We start from the raw sequence: 16,561 nt of genomic DNA, 5'->3' as shown, positions 1-16,561 counted from the left end.
TTGGGTTTCCACGTCAAAAATCATTGTGTCAAGTGGTGAAGGGTTTTTGTGGTTATGTTTGCTATGGCTAATTTGCTTAACTGTTAAATCCACTTAGTTATGATAAGATGACCGGCAGTAATCTGAAATGTGCTTTTACTATTATGAGTAAAGTATTTAAATGTTTTTGTTAAATGATTTGGAAGTTTCAGAGTTGTTATACTGATATTTTGATATGCCAATTAAACCGGTAAACTGTCAATGCTATTGAAGTTTGTAGTTTAGTGTTTGAACCAATTAGTTCAAAGATTGACTTGTGAGATTGTTTTTGAGTTTGGTGAAAGTTTAGTCAGTTTTCTATCTACTGATTCACCCCCCCCCCCCCTGAGTAGTTGTCCGGATCCTTATTGATTCATCATACTGTCACCCTCTTCCTCTCTCCTTCCATCTCTCCCTTTCTATTAATTTATCTCTTTCTCTCTCACCCTCAATCTTTTCCAAGTTATATTTATTTCTCTATCTTGCCTTTCTATCCCTATCTATATATTTATCTCTTTCTTTCTCTCTCACCCTCAATCTTTTCCAAGTTATATTTATTTCTCTCTTTCTTTCTCTCTCACCCTTAATCTTTTCCAAGCTCTCTCTCTCTCTCTCTCTCTCTCTCTCTCTCTCTCTCTCTCTCTCTCTCTCTCTCTTCCAAGTTATATTTATTTCTCTATCTCGGCCTTTCTATCCCTATCTCTCCCTCTCTTTATCCCTATTTCTCCCTCTCTCACTATCACTCCCTCCTTTTATATCTCTCTACTTCTCTCTCCTCTCTCTATTTCTCCCCTTTCCTCTCCCTCCCTCTCTACCTATTTATATATATCTATCTCCCTCTCCACCTATTGCAAACATAACATGATCCTATTGGTAATGGAACCTAGATATCTTCTCAATTCAAAGTTTTTGTTTTAGTCATGTTTGGATCCATATAACTGGATGCATAGTCAATTTTAAGCTATTACTTCTCGATTGAGACCTTGATTGCACAAACAACATCATTTTTTTAAATGGCCTACCAATTAAACTTACACACTGAACAAATGTATGCAAAATACACCAAAATTTTCCCTAATTCACCTTCCACACCTCTTTTGCGTACTCATTGCACACCAAAGTGCAATTGCAAGTAGTATTAATTATTAAATTATTTCAGAACATATTAAATATATAATAAATATAAATGAAACTCAAATATTCTAAATTACATCAATTTAAGAAAGACCTAAACATTCATTAATATGAGTTGTGCCACCGAGAGCAGTCCCGAATGATTGAATGAATTGCAAGCAAGGCAAAGCTGGGCGCCAGAAGGTCGACTGCAAATATAGAGCTGGTTTGGGTGGGCCTCTCTTTTCTATTGTCAAAGTGGACCAAGTGGATTGAATGAGTCTCTATGAATCCGTCAAGTAAAATAGCAAGCATCGATTCTGCCATTCCTGATTTATAAGCAATCAAGCGTCACTTATTCTCAGAGTTAAATTTTTTATTATTATTCATAATTTTATCTAAACCCTCAATTCCACATCAATTCTGCATCGACTCCAATTCTGGGATGTTTCGTACCTGGAATCAGCCTAGTTTCCAGCAATTCGGTAACTAATTACTAATTAAAGTTATAATAACATCATTTGAGTTTTATGATTAACATGATCAAGCCATACTTCTGGATTTCCTGAATTGCACCTGATACCCTTAACAATTTAATTATAATATGTTGGATGGAATTTTTAATAGTAACAACTTCATACCATGTTGATTTTTTCTGATATGAAGTAGACTATTCAACATTTTCTAATGTGTATGTGTGTGAATACATTTCTGATATTTTACCCTTTCAGCATTGAAAAAGAAGTATATCCATCAATTTATCATTGTCAAGGAAAAACATGTAGCAAAACTTTCCTCTACTCCAACTAACCAATAATTTCAGATTTCAATTTTCCACAATCCATATGCTTACTGCAGCTTCAGAAGCAAAATGTATGTAAGAATATACCTCTCCCCCCTGCTCCAAAACTGTGTCTTCCACCACATCACTCAGCATCTCAATAGAACGACAAAACCCAAATATGCAGAATCTGCGCCCTAAGTCCAATCCCTATAATGTATTTGAAATTTGCAACAGATTTAGAATGATTAGTAATAGTACCTTATAATATATTTTTCCACAAACGAAATGAGCACAGATTCCTTAATGACTCACATTTGTTGCTGCAATGTCAAAGATGGCACCAAGACAAAGGCCCTGATTGGGATCCATGTAGTCCTCTTCCTGAAATCGCTGATGTTTATATGAAGCTCTCAATCTCCCTTGATTATTCTATAGAATATACACAAGAATCTTCAAAAAAAGGTTAAGATACAAAAGTTTGTGGATATATATGATGCAGAATGAAAAAGCCACAATTACAAATATTTTCAATTTTGGATACCCCATCCCAAGAAATGAAGCATCATATAACCCTACAAGAATGAGGAACAACCCAAAAACTGTCATATTTTAATGAGTTTGGACTGAAACACCCACTCAAGTAATCAGAGAAAAGATATAAATGCATACTTGTGAATTATTAATGCGTCGGGGCACTACAGAACCTCCGATTTGCATAAGCCCTTCAGTAGTAAAAAGAGTGATGGTATCTTCTTGGACCCACTGCAAAGCTGCATGGAAAACATATACTAGAAATGATCATCTTTCTAAAGCTTTCTCAAATACATTGTGATTACTAAAGCTACAAAGTAGAAGAATGTCATAATCTTGCAAATTTGGCAATTGCAATATGTGTCGGTTGCCTCCAATCCTCAAAAATTTACAAAATTTCCACTGTAGTTCATGTAAAGAGACAAATTTTAAATTCTCACATGCAAATTATTCTTTGTAACATTGAAGATGGTTAAACCTGATTAACTGCAAAAAATTCTAAACTTATCAAATGCATTAAGCCAAAGCCTGTTTCAACAAAGCTCACCCCATTATTACTTCCCCTTTCACATCAATTCAACATTTCATGAAAACAAAAGAAGAAATGGCATCAAATTTCATTGCATTGAACCTACATTGTTAATGTTATCTAGAAACAAGTATAAGCACAATCTTCCACAGGTCATGTTATTAATCTTTGTAACTCTTGGAAATCTCAGATTGCATCTGGGGTAACAGGCAATATACCATTAGTAATGACTGTGCAATGTGGTTTCATTCCTTTATCCTACCATCTAACAAAAAAAGAGGCTATAAAAAACCACAGATAAACAAGAATGGATAAAGAAGACAAATATTAATTATAATTTTTTTAAATTGCAACAGATCTAAACATGTCAAAAGTAAATTGCAATAGAGTTAAATCAGGCAAAAGGCTTTACAATGTATATTGTAAGGTTTAAGTATACTTGACAATTATAATTGTGAGTTAGTCTTGTATAAACTAATCTCTTCTCTGATGCAGCTGCTGAAAGTTCACGTACTTGTCCTCATAGTACTTTAGAATATAGCAGCAAAAATCTTTTGGGAAAAAAATTGGTAAACCAAAAGTATCAGATTCATTGAAAAAATGGGGAAAAAATCAGAAAAAAAAAAAGCATAAAAATTGTAGAAAAAAAGATAAAAAATACCATTTTTTTAAATTTAAGAGCATTTCCATAACATAGAGATATAGACAGCAAACAAAATGGAGAGTTTAGCCCATGAATTGTAGAAAATAGGATTTTGTTGTTTATTCATATCGCTGATTAAATTGCATTGCACAAAGAATACTTCATAGTGCGTAAATAAATAGCTAGATGGTTAAAGATGACAAATTTTGAATTACAATATAGTTTGTACAAAATCAACATATAAACTAAGTACAAAGTTCCGAAAAATCAAACATAGCCACTGACTCTTGCTACTACAAATAGAGTTATGCTAGAGGGCGGGCTGCAAGTCCTGATGATGAAGCTCCTAGTTCAGAGCCTCTCCTAAGTTGTTCAACCTCATGACTATCCAAGTTGGCCTCCAAGATCTCAAAATCCTCAAGCTCAAGAAAGTCATTAACAAGATAATTTTCCTTTGTTGAACGGACATCATAAATTACAAAATGCAAATCAACTGATTCATATTTGTGATTTAATGGTACTTGCAATTGCTAGAACAGTGTGAAAGAGAACTATATGAAAAGTGAAAGGGAAATTATATAACAAAGGAAGCAATTGCAAACTTCAATTTAATAGGTTTTGAATCAAATAGCTCTCAAGATAGAATACTAGAAAATGCTTTTGAAACAAAATCTTACATATCAATAGACCATAAATGATATTGAAATGTTCTCATTGATAACTATTGTAGCAGATTTTTTAAACAGTAAAGGGATTGTTAAATACTTTTCCATTAGATAATAAAGACCTGCTAGTACAAAAGAAGAGAGCAACTCTTTGAGCCACAATTTTAGCTATTATTATTCAAGTGAATTTTCCTTGATTATGCATATGAGTGGATGGAGTTAAAAACATTGATGGACTTCGAGTTGAGAATTTGAGAGATTATAAGTACAATTTTATATGAAAAATCAAAGCACAAGGAACATTCCCTTTCAATGGAACAGCTGCTGCTGAAATCTATCTAGATCGTAAAAGAAAAAATATATGAGGCCTGCTTCGGGAGGGATTAAGCTAAGCCCACAAGACTAGGGCATGACTTCTCTCAAGGCAAGTATTACTTTGTCTGATACCTATTTAACATGCATGGAATGCTACGCTATATGTCTAAAGCATTCATGTACTAATATTGTACTCCTTGCAGGCCTTCTAAACCTCCATGTATATGATGAGCCTAAATGGAATGTAGTTCCCTAACAATTGTAGGGAATGCATTTAAGCAATGAGTTCACAAATTAATAAAGCATTAAGCCTATAGAATATATAGGATATTTAAATATAAACCAAAACAATCCTTCATTTTGATATAAAGTATTGCTACAGTACATTTTTTCAGCACTACAAGCTGAATTTTATAATTTTGATAGGAACGATTTTGCTTCGGGTTTTACAATGTCTATATATTGTTATGTATACACTTTTACTTCCCACTTGATCATACAATTGTCACTACCCTACCCATTTGTCATTAAAACTTGATGGCCACTGCCAAATTGAAGCTCCAAATTATCACTTTGTTAGAATTTGAAAAAAGAAATTTGTCACAACCTATGTCATGCCCCTGCCATGAAGTCATTACTCATACAAAAGGCCACTAATCAATATCTCCATAGCAGCAAACATATTAACATTACCTTATTGCTGGCTGACCCCCTTTGTCATATACAAATTAATATTACCTTACCATCTCTTTTGGACCAGCTACACAATGAATATTTTCAAAGGCAATCATATAAATATATATTTATGAAATAATAAGGAGGTTGGCTGATTAATGTGCAGGGAATATTTATGGAAGAGAGATGATTGAATATGGAGCAGATTCATATACAATAAAGCGGCGATCTTGTTTGATTAACAAAAAGGGCAGTGATTAGTATATCTTAATAGGCAGCAATTATAATTCTGGCTGACTAACTTGTAAACAAGGGGCAGCGATGGCAAATAATTAATAATTGTTTTATTAGGCAGTGACCAGAATAAGGGGGTGTAACCTTTTCAAAAGGGTATTAACGGTGGAAGGGTGTGACTCCCTACACAAAAAGGGAGATATAAAAAGAGAAGAACTCCATCGGAGGAAAGGCATCAAACCATCAAGAAAATCAATTCAATCATCATCAAAGAGGAGATTAGTCTATAAGTCATCAGCGATAAAGCATATAGATCGATCAGATCAAAGATTACTATGTATTGAAGACAATAGCAATCCTATCCATTTGTGGTATGCATGAGATGTATGCTTAATGTATGCATGATGAAGATATTGTCTAAAATATAATTTCTTATGTGTTTGGTATAGTTAATGATGTGTGAAATGCTAATCAATCTACATTCTTAATTTATTTATTTATTCTCCCAAGGAAACAATCATATGTGCGTGAGGAAGGAGAAGCATTTGGGAGAGCAGATACAAGTTTCCCTTCTAAGTACACCACCCCAAGGGATGGAATTATCTTGGTTGGATGTTCCTGCCACTTGTGGGCCAAGGGGTCGAGTTGTCTTGGTTGAATGTTCTGCCCCCTTGGGCTTAGTTGTGGATGGCCTCAGGCACCCTTTGTGTTATCCTCCCCAATCCCCATGATGGTTGGTTGTGGGAAGTGAAATATTTAGATTTCCTAGTTTATTCATCAAATTGCTACAAGCAATCATTGTGGAGGTAAGGGAATAAAAGAGAGAGAAACTAATATGAGGTCCTCTTCTAAGTATACCACCTCATGGTGGATGGCCAACGGCCTGCCACATGAGGCCAAGGGAGGCAAGGTGCATCCTGCCCTTGGGCTTAGATGGGAAGGATACTTCAGGCACCCTATTGTGGTTTCCCCACCAACCTCTACAATGGTTGATTGTTGGAGTGGATTCAAAGAAGTCTCAATCATAGGAGGGTGAATAAGGTGGCATGAATAGGGAGTGCAGGTACAAGATTCCACATTAAGTACACCACCTCATGAAGGATGGATGGCGGAATGCCACATGGGGCCAAGGGGGATGATATATCCACTCTTGGGCTTAGTGTGAGGATTGCTTCAGGCACCCTATCATGACTCCTTATCCAAGCTCCGTTATGGTTGAACACTAATAATGAGTTATAGATATATGATTAAGATTGTTATGAATATATGTTCTTTGGCCCTAGTAGAAATGATTGATTTTCTGAATTGTATTTTCAATAATTGTCTAACATGATTGCATGGTCTCAATCAAGATCTATCTTGCTTCTACATTCTTTGGGTAAGGTTATATCTCTAACTATATTATGTTCCTTGTTTTTATTGAACTTGTGATTTTAGGGCAAAATTCAGGGTAATCCCAAAAGGTAACATTACAATTGGTATCAAAGCATCATTCCTACCAGCCTGAGGGACGAAAGTTAGTTGATGCAACTTAGCCAAAGGGCTCAAAGAGCATGGAAAGAGAAAAGACGAAACTTGCATCCACCAATAACTCCGCTCAAAACAATACAATGAGCAAACAAATGGGAAACGAATTGAGGACCTTCGTGGAGTGCAACAAACAAACAACTCAAGCCCTCATGGAGAAAAATGAGAGAACGGCACAACTACTTCTCCAAGCCATCCAAAATATGAACAACAATAATTCTAGACAAACCAATGGGAGAGATGCCAACTCCAATCACTCTGAAAATAATAGAACCCCACTAAGGTTAACTCCAAGGGTAACTAGACCCCCCTTTATACCTGTTGATGTGTTTTTTATGCACATGCAAACACAGAATAAAATACCTAAAGGGTACCTTATCCTCTCTTGAATAAAGCCTCTGAATGCTGAAGATGTCGCGAAAAGGATCAATTGGGATGACTTCAAGGTTCTTTTGTAGGATCTCTACGTGTGGATAAGCTCTCTGTGGTATGATGTGATTTTGCTAGAATCACAAGGGGACTTACACTTGACGACCTAAACGTCTGATTCGCTTTGAATATTGCTGGAACACAGGATTTCACTAGCCTAGACTTTTTGAAAAAAGGAAAAAAGGATGAGGGCTAGGAAAGGATCTAATTCTGATACTAAGAAATGTAGGAGCAATGATTGATTTTTGATGAAATTCTAACTAAGTCTTGTTTTGACATCCCAGGACCATCTCCACAAGGTTAGTGCGATCTTCGGAGGAAAGCTTTATGATGTTCAGATCATCGCTACAGGCATAGACACCATCAGGCTGATGCATATCAATGAAGAAGCGACAATTGAAGTTGAGCTTAAGCTGAATGATTCCAGTTGACTACACAAGGCAAGTCTGCAATCAACAAACTACTAGTAGTATGGATATACGAATTTCACCATCAATCAAACATATTTCTTCCACTCATCTAATAACATGAAATCAAATTTGAGAAGTATAGAGACCATGCAAATTGTTGAATCGACCCATAGATTTCACCATTTCTTCAATGAAGTTTTACAAGTCTTTTACAACATCTTGGCAACAATCTTTGCCTTCTCTTGCTATTCTACTCTAATTGCTATTCTATCAACTGACTATTTACTATTAGCTATTATTCACTAACTATTGACTCCCTATTCACTAACTATTAGCTTTCTATTAGCTTTCTATTAGCCTTTACAAATGAAGAGCCGGGGCTTATATATTGCCCTTAATACAATTCAATGGCTAAGATCAATTTGAGATCAATGGCCAAGATTCTACAATGAAAACCCTAATTAGGGTTTGTTACAACAAACTCAATTCTAACCAATGAAATAATTGTATTAATTGGACACATGTCTTCTCTGGAAAATTCGACCAATGGATAGCTGGGGTAGGTACATCGAAGTTTGTGCCACCTTTAATGAGTCGGGTACATTGAATCTGGACATGCTGAGGTGGACCAATCCGACTGGAGGAGTGATGATTGGGATGCCACCTTGTCTGATACTTGCAACTTGGTAGATATCCAATTCGATGATGCTAAGAAGCTAGCTTTAATTAATTCATTTGAAACTATTTGCTCCTTCAACGAACCCTTGCTCTGACTTCTTTTGTCTTTGATGTGCAGGATGATGATGTACCTCGCCTTGGAATGCTGGATTGGAAGAGGTTATTCCTGATGATGCTTGACCGAAGAAGGCCGTCCTTGTCGATGCTAGACTGGGGAGGTCGTCCTTGTCCTGACTTGATCTTCTTTGATGAGGGTCCTCCAAGTAGTTGATCTTCCGACTCCGGGGCCGCCATTTGATGCCGCCTCCTTTGAAAGCCTAACTATACAACCTTGGAAAATGATGAGAGAAGACCAGATTTTGCTGGACAAGGGTTGAATTGTGGTCTTCCCTTTGGATGAATTATGCCTCCATTAGCCTCCAAAAGAGCTTCTCCTTCTTTAGCCTCCAACACTCAGCAAAATTTCGCCTCCACTCTGCTGGATTTCGCTCCTCAAATTGCTCCTCAATTTCGCACTTAGAAGGATGGATGAATGATTTGAAACTTGAAGCAATACTCCCTCATTATATAGAGCGCTCACCCTACTCAACCATGAGGCCGACCTAGTTTTTTAATAATAAAATAAGATAAAATCCCACCTAAAAGGAGGCCGACTTGCTTGTAAAAGCAAATAAATGCTCTTGAGCACTCACCTTTTATTTTTTTAAATTTCAAAATTAATTACAAGGCCCAAAGGTGGATTTTTTAATTATTTCAAGGCCTAAAAATTAATTTATTAAATTTCCAATGCCTCAATTAATGCGCATTTAATTCAACCTCCCAAATGTCTTGAATTTGGCAAATTTGGCGAAATTTGGGAATATCAAGGTTTATTTGAGGCTTAGTGAAGTTTCTTCAAGATTTCGCCCTGGACCCTCTGGAAGGGCCAGGAGCGATTTTCAATTTTAGGCCAAAATTTCACCTTAGTTTGATCATTAAACTCCTTCAAGGCGATCTCCAGGGTTCATTCACCTCCATCACTGGGCTAGCCCATTGCATTTTTGGGAATTTCGCTCTGGACCCTTTGGAAGGGTCAGGAGCGAAATTCTCTCCTGAGCTCAAAATTCTCATTTTTCAAAGTTCACACCCCCTTCAAGGCATCCCAAATAGGCTTTTTCACTTAGTCCAGGTTTAGTCTCATTCAAAACTTGGAGAAAAAGGTGGATTTAGGATTTTTCGCCTGGACCCTCTGGAAGGGTCAGTAGCGATTTTTCCTCCTTAGGCTTACTCTTTCATCATTTTAACTCCAATCAACTTTACAAAGCTAGGAAATAGTCCTCTTCATTCACCCAATCCAAACTTGGTTTGTTCCTGCAAGGCAAAATAGGGGATTTTCAAATTTTCGCCCTGGACCCTCTGGAAGGGCCAGGAGCGATTTTTAGGTTTTAGGCTAATTTTCCAATCCTTTCATCCTCAAATCACTTCCATGGCATAAAACATCTTGCCTTACTCCCCTTCAAGTCATAAAAACCAAAATCTCATCTTGAAATGCAAGGAAAATAGGAGGATTTGGAAATTTCGCCTTGGACCCTCTGGAAGGGTCAAGAGCGAATTTCCCTTTGGGCATCAAAATTTGCATTTTTAGCAATCCAAACCAACTTCAAGGCAATTCAAATGTCATTTTACACCCATGTCTAAGCTTGGCCTTGCTCAAATTTTGGAGGAAAAGATAGGTTTTAGGATTTTCACCCTGGACCCTCTGGAAGGGTCGGGAGCGATTTTCAAGTTTTGAGCATGTTCCTCTATCCTTTCAACTTCAATTCACCTTCAAGGCTAAAAACACACTTCTCCTTGCATGTTCAACCCAAGTTTCACTTGATTTTGCCAGGGAAAATAGGTGTTTGAAGAATTTTTGCCCTGGACCCTCTGGAAGGGTCAAGAGCGAATTTTCTCATTTGGGCTCAATTCCTTCTATTTTCACCTTGTCCCATACTTGCCTTAGCAAAACTTGATAGCAAAGAGTGATTTTGAGAAAATTCGCTCTAGACCCTTTGGAAGGGTCAGGAGCGAAATTTTCATTCTTGACCAAAAATCATCATTTTTCCAACTTGAAACTTCTTTGCAAGGTGGGTTTTCATCTTTCATCATGCTAGGAATAAAGTCTCATGTCCAAGGAAGGCCAAAAATGTGGTTAGAAGGAATTTCGCTATGGACCCTCTGGAAGGGTCAGGAGCGATATTGCCTTTCCTGGACAAAACTCCTTCATTCTTTCATCTCCAAACAGGCTTAGGGGCTTCCTCATGTTCATTTCACCTTTCATCACGCCTTTGATACTCCAATTCGCCCAAACTGAGCAAGAAATGTCCCCTATAGAGATTTTCGCCCTAGACCCTCTGGAAGGGTCAGGAGCGAATTTGCCTTCTTTGTCCAAAATTCATCATCTTGTATGCTTCCAAGTCTTTGAATGATGTCCAATCTTCACTCCAAGAGACCCTGCATATCACAATTTAGCCAAAGTCAATGAAAAATAAGCTCAAATAAGATTTTCGCTCTGGACCCTCTGGAAGGGTCAGGAGTGAAATCTTCATTCTAGGCCAAATTGCTCAATTTTTTAGTTTCAAACTATTTCACAGGGCAAGGTTAGATCATTTTCAAGGCCAGGAACAAGGTTTCAAGCTCAAACAAGATGGCAAATGAAGTTTATGATGAATTCCGCTCTGGACCCTCTGGAAGGGTCAGGAGCGAAATTCCTAATCTTGGCCAAAATTCCTCATTTACTCATTTTTCATCCAAACAAGTGTTTTGCCCTCAAAGATGCCTGGGAACGAGTTGGTTCTAAGTTTGGGTCAAACTAGAATGTCTTATGGAGATTTTCGCTCTGGACCCTTTGGAAGGGGTCAGGAGCGAAATTCGCTTTGGACCCTCCGGAAGGGTCAGGAGTGAAATTTGACTTTTTGAACTCTCCGTTAGGATCATTTTATGGAATATAACATTTAAGTATAAGAGACATTTATACTTTAAGTTATATTCCATATATACTTTCAGGATGTTTGAGAGTGGTTTCAGACCTCCAGGAGTTATATTGCAAAATCTAGTTTTTGGAGGATTCTTCAGTTTTCCAGACTTAATCAAATTTCAGGATCAGGACATTCCAGACTTAGCCAAATTTCAGGATCAGGACTTTCCAAACTTAGCCAAATTTCAGGATCAGGACTTTCCAGACTTAGCCAAATTTCAGGATCAGGGCATTCCAGACTTCATCACTCACCAACTTGACTTAACTCAAGCAGAACTTGCTATCCAGGTGATCCCCCTGGCGACACTCGAAAGCTAAAGGCTAACAGACAAAACCCTAAAAGACCTAAAAAACAAACCCTAGAAAGCAAAAAGCAGGGGTCCCCATTTGCAATGGGGCGATGTGTGAAATGGTCACAACAATACCTAGAGAAGTGCCAGCTAGAGAAGAAGAAGAAAATAATGAATCCAATCATAACTTAGAGGAGCTTGTCGAATCATATTCAAGACTCGGCCCTGAAATTAGGAGAAACATTCCATTTAGAAAATTGTGGGCAGGATCAAGAATTAAACCTAGAAGAGTAAGGGGTCAGTCTAACCAAATCTTACATCACAAAGTAGGCAAAATAACTCTCCCAAATTTTAATGGGTCAAGAAAGGTCACCACCCACTCGTGGATCCAAAAAATTAGATACATGCCTATCTCTTAATCCCATGATGGAAGAAGATGCCATCAAATTCGCCACCCTTCATTTAGAGGAGGTTGCTCACAACTGGTGACACCATGGTTTGATTACGCAAGGCTATCAAAATATAGCATCCTATGATGATTTCACCTACAAACTCATTGAAAGATTTGATCAAAAGCATCTGAAGAGGTATTTCAAAGACTATGTGACAGAACTCCAAAAACCATCCGTCATTGTTCCCAAAATAACCGAAAAAAGACTCACCTATTTATAGAGGGGCTATCAAAATCTATTCGTGGCCTACTAAGCACTTTTTATCCAGCCACTCTCCAAGATGTAATTTTAAAAGCCATACAACTTGATACCACTAAAACAAGGGATAAAAGTTACTCTAAAAATATCTCATCAAAAGATAAACCCTTTTATAAGGAAGAAAGCATAATAGGACATTTCCTACTAGAGATGACCATGAAAAACTTCGAAGGGAAAATTTATGTCACAAGTGCAAGGAAAATTAGGAGCATGGACATATTTGTAAGCGAGAAGAGCTTCAAAGGAAAGATTTGTGCTTCAAGTGCAAAGAGAAATGGAAGCATGTGGAAGAAAAAGCCTAGTACACAATATAGAGGCATTGTTCAACAAGGAAGGAGGGGAAGAAGAAAAAGAAAATCCAAGCAAAAGAAAAAGGTTTGATGAAGATCTCATAAGTCATAAGCATCCAACCAAAGAAGCAAGGATAATAAACAAATGGTGACAATTAATTGGACAATTGGAAGCAAGATGGGTTGATAAGGAGCTTTGGTGTGGAAGAGAAAATCTAGTAGTATTACACCCTTATATCCTCAAGATCTAGAAGCAGATTATCCAACCAATCTCCACAGTGAAAATTGTAATATGTCAACTTGACATCTCTCTAGAGAACCCCTAAGGTTCCTCTGACCAATGAAGGGAAACATCTTCATAGAACTTTGCATAGATGTGTGTCATGATTCTAATCCTCATCTTAATATATAAGTTCTTGCTTTAACATAAAGAGATGTCTATGATATTATGCAAACAAAGGATCTAAAGATTACAAATCTCCAAGGGTTAGTTTAGGGACCCTCGCATTGAAAAGATTTGGTAAGAACTATCATTGCTGGAGGACAAGCAATCTCGGGGAGGGTGGACTGTCATGTCCCCCGCCATGAAGGCATTACTTATACAAAAGGCCACTAAGCAAACTCTCCATAGCAGCAAACATATTAACATTACCTTATTGCTGGTTGACCCCCTTTGTTATATGCAAATTAATATTACCTTATTATTTGTTTTGGTCTGAGCACACATTGGAATATTTTCAAAGGCAATCATATAAATATAAATTTATGAAATAATAAGGAGGTTCACTAATGTACAGGGAATATTTATGGAAGAGAGATGATTGAATAAGGTGCAGATTCATATATAATAAAGCTTGGTTGACAACAAGGGCAGCGATTAGTATATCTCAATAGGTAGGAATTATAATTCTGGCCGACTAACCTGTAAACAAGGGGCAGCGACAGCAAATAATTAATAATTGTTTATTAAGCAGTGATCATAATGAAAGGGTGTAACCCTTTCAAAAGGGTATTAACAGTGGAAGGGTGTAACTCCCTACACAAAAAAGGAGATATAGAAAGAGAAGAACTCCATTGGAGGAAAGGCATCAAACCATCAAGACAATCAATCCAATCAGCATCAAAGAGCAGATCAGTCTATAAGTCATCGGCGATCAAGCATATAGATCGATCAGATCAAAGATTACTATATATTGCAGGCAATAGCGATCTTATTCATTTGTGGTATGCATGAGATGTATGCTTAATGTATGCATGATGAAGATGTCGTCTAGCATATAATTTCGTATGTGTTTAGTATAGCTAATGATGTGTGAAATGCTAATCAATCTAGACTCTTAATTTATTTATTTATTCTCCCAAGGAAACAATCACATGTGAGTGAGGAAGGAGATGTATTTGGGAGAGCAGATACAAGTTTCCCTTCTAAGTACACCACCCCAAGGGATGGAATTGTCTTGGTTGGATGTTCCTGCCACTTGTGGGCCAAGGGATTGAGTTTTATTGGTTGGATGCTCTGTGCCCTTTGGGCTTAGTTGTGGATGGCCTCAAGCACCCTTTGTGTTATCCTCCCCAATCCCCATGATGGTATATTGTAAGAAGTGAAATATTTAGATTTCCTGGTTTATTCATCAAATTGCTAGAAACCATCGTTGTGGAGGAATGGAAGGGAATGCATGAGGGAGAAACTGATATGAGTGTTGCCGGGAATAATCATTATGTTATGTTGTTATATTATGTTTATGTTGTCGTCAGTAATAATGAGTTACGGCGGTCAGTTAGTTAGCCGACGGGTAGGTAGTTGGAGTCGCGACGGTTGTGTCGCACCCCTTCGGGTATTATATATTGTGTACCTTTTCTTCGAAGTAGGATCATGATAGTCGTGTCAAATGTAATGTTATAAGCACTTGATGTACATGGACTGTTGAATTAATATAGAGACTGGTTATTTAATGTATTTCCATTATGTTTTGTGCATTTACTTTCTGCATTTAACCGTTCACCCGAGAGGGCGAACATTTGGCACTGTTGCCTAGACGATCTCGGGAACAGAAGACACGGATGGCGCACGGACACAGCGGGCCTACCCGTCGGTGAGATTTACCCAGAGGCCGACGACACACAAAGGGTTTAATCGTCGTGGGATGCAGAGCGTGATGGCAAGAGGCGAAGGGGAAATTGAACCTTGTAATAATCCCGACACACTGCTGATATAAATTGTGGCCGAAAGGCAAAATAAAAATAATAATAATAAAAGTTTTTTTGTGGCGTGTGTTTGCTGTGTATGGAAGTGACTTGTGCCCAATAGACCAAATAAGGACAAAAATAAAAAGATACAGAGTGACGAAGGGGAAGTGGCACAAACCGCATTCAATCTCAGACAGCGGATAGAACGAAGGCGTAGGCTAAGGCAGCTTGCCGAGGGACGACCGGCCGAGGGGTTGCCCGAAGGGAACCCAGGAGGTGTCACGGAGGTTTCGGAGGCAGAGATAGACGGAGAGAATTACACTATCGTAGGGTTGCCCAAAGGGAACGGAGGAGGAGTCACGGAGGGTGCCGAAGGAGAACTCTACAGTTCGCTAGAATACCACCGTAGGGTAAGAAGTCGGGAAGAGTTGGTGGAACAAACAAGGCGAAGTCTAAACCTGATCGACGCTACCAGAGACTTGCTAAAGAATTTGTCCATTTCGGAGGACAACCAGAGGGAGACAACGGAAGGTGACGGTACGACTGAAGGTGCCGAGGGAGCACAAGGGTACCGTACGAGAGGCAATTTGTTTGGTTCAGTGTCAGCAACTTTTTCCGGAGGACCCACGAGTGGAGGTTCAGTTGTAGGAGGCAAAGGATCACCAAGTACAAGCACACAAGGAATTAGAGGAGCGAGACCCAACGGTGGGATGGCGAGTAAACAAAAATTGCCAAAGTTCACAGGGGAGGGCAAGGAAGACCCCTTACGGCATTGCCGTACATGTGAAACCATTTGGTCCGCCAACGGAGTAACAGACCAGGATGACTGGGTACAGCAGCTCCCAGCCACGTTACAAGGAGTTGCCATAGATTGGTACTCCGATGTGGACAAGCAAAAAGTAGCCACATGGGCCAATCTACATAAGGAATTCACGGGGGAGTTTTGGTTGCTCCGTGATGACAATGAAATTGTAACAGAGATATACAGTACCAAACAAGGTACCAGGGAGACAGTACGGGCATACAGTCGGAGGCTGAAAGAACTCTTGGGTAAAATGGAAAGCCAACCCGAAGATGGATTGAAGAAACGATGGTTCGTTGAAGGGTTGAAATCCTCCCTACGGAGGAAGATGAAAATTGTACCCCCAACGTCATATGACGATGCTTATAATAGGGCGATGGACCTGGAGAGCGAACACAAAACATCAAAGAAGAAGAAAAGTAATAAATCCTCATCCGAGGACAATGACTCTTCACAGGAAAGCAGCAGCGACGACGAGGCTGGCAAACGGGTGCAAGCGCTCCAGAAAGACATGGAGCGAATGAGAAAGGAATTCAAAATAATGAGAAGCACTGGTCGGAACGAAGGGGACATATGGTGCACTGAGTGCAAAGAGGAAGGGCACACAAAGGGTACTTGCTAAAAGAAGGCATTCTGCGAGATTTGCCAAGTGATGGGACACTCCACCAAGGAGTGCCCATACAACATGAAAACCCGAAGTACGCAAATGAACCAGGTGTTGTTCACGGAGCAGGCC

The 16,561-nt window shown here is 38.5% G+C and overlaps 1 protein-coding gene across 5 annotated transcripts in view; it reads right to left on the bottom strand.

Annotated features, from left to right (window-relative positions):
• LOC131028572 (uncharacterized) overlaps positions 1-16,561 on the bottom strand; it is a 56,337-nt gene that overhangs the window by 20,249 nt on the left and 19,527 nt on the right. For 3 of the 5 annotated variants that reach the window (XM_057958880.2, XM_057958882.2, XM_057958883.2), the window contains 3 exons: positions 2,585-2,685; positions 2,228-2,296; positions 2,021-2,122 (listed from right to left, as the gene is read on the bottom strand). In XM_057958880.2, the coding sequence (XP_057814863.1) occupies positions 2,021-2,122; positions 2,228-2,296; positions 2,585-2,685 (272 nt within the window). Of the gene's footprint in view, positions 1-2,020; positions 2,123-2,227; positions 2,345-2,584; positions 2,686-16,561 lie in introns of all 5 variants that reach the window. The other 2 variants (XM_057958879.2, XM_057958881.2) reach the window with 1 other exon arrangement.

This window comes from Cryptomeria japonica, chromosome 8 (assembly GCF_030272615.1).
Source record: "Cryptomeria japonica chromosome 8, Sugi_1.0, whole genome shotgun sequence".
Taxonomy (NCBI): domain Eukaryota; kingdom Viridiplantae; phylum Streptophyta; class Pinopsida; order Cupressales; family Cupressaceae; genus Cryptomeria; species Cryptomeria japonica.
The sequence above is the reverse complement of the archived record's forward strand: the minus strand, read 5'-3'. Positions and strand labels throughout refer to the sequence as shown.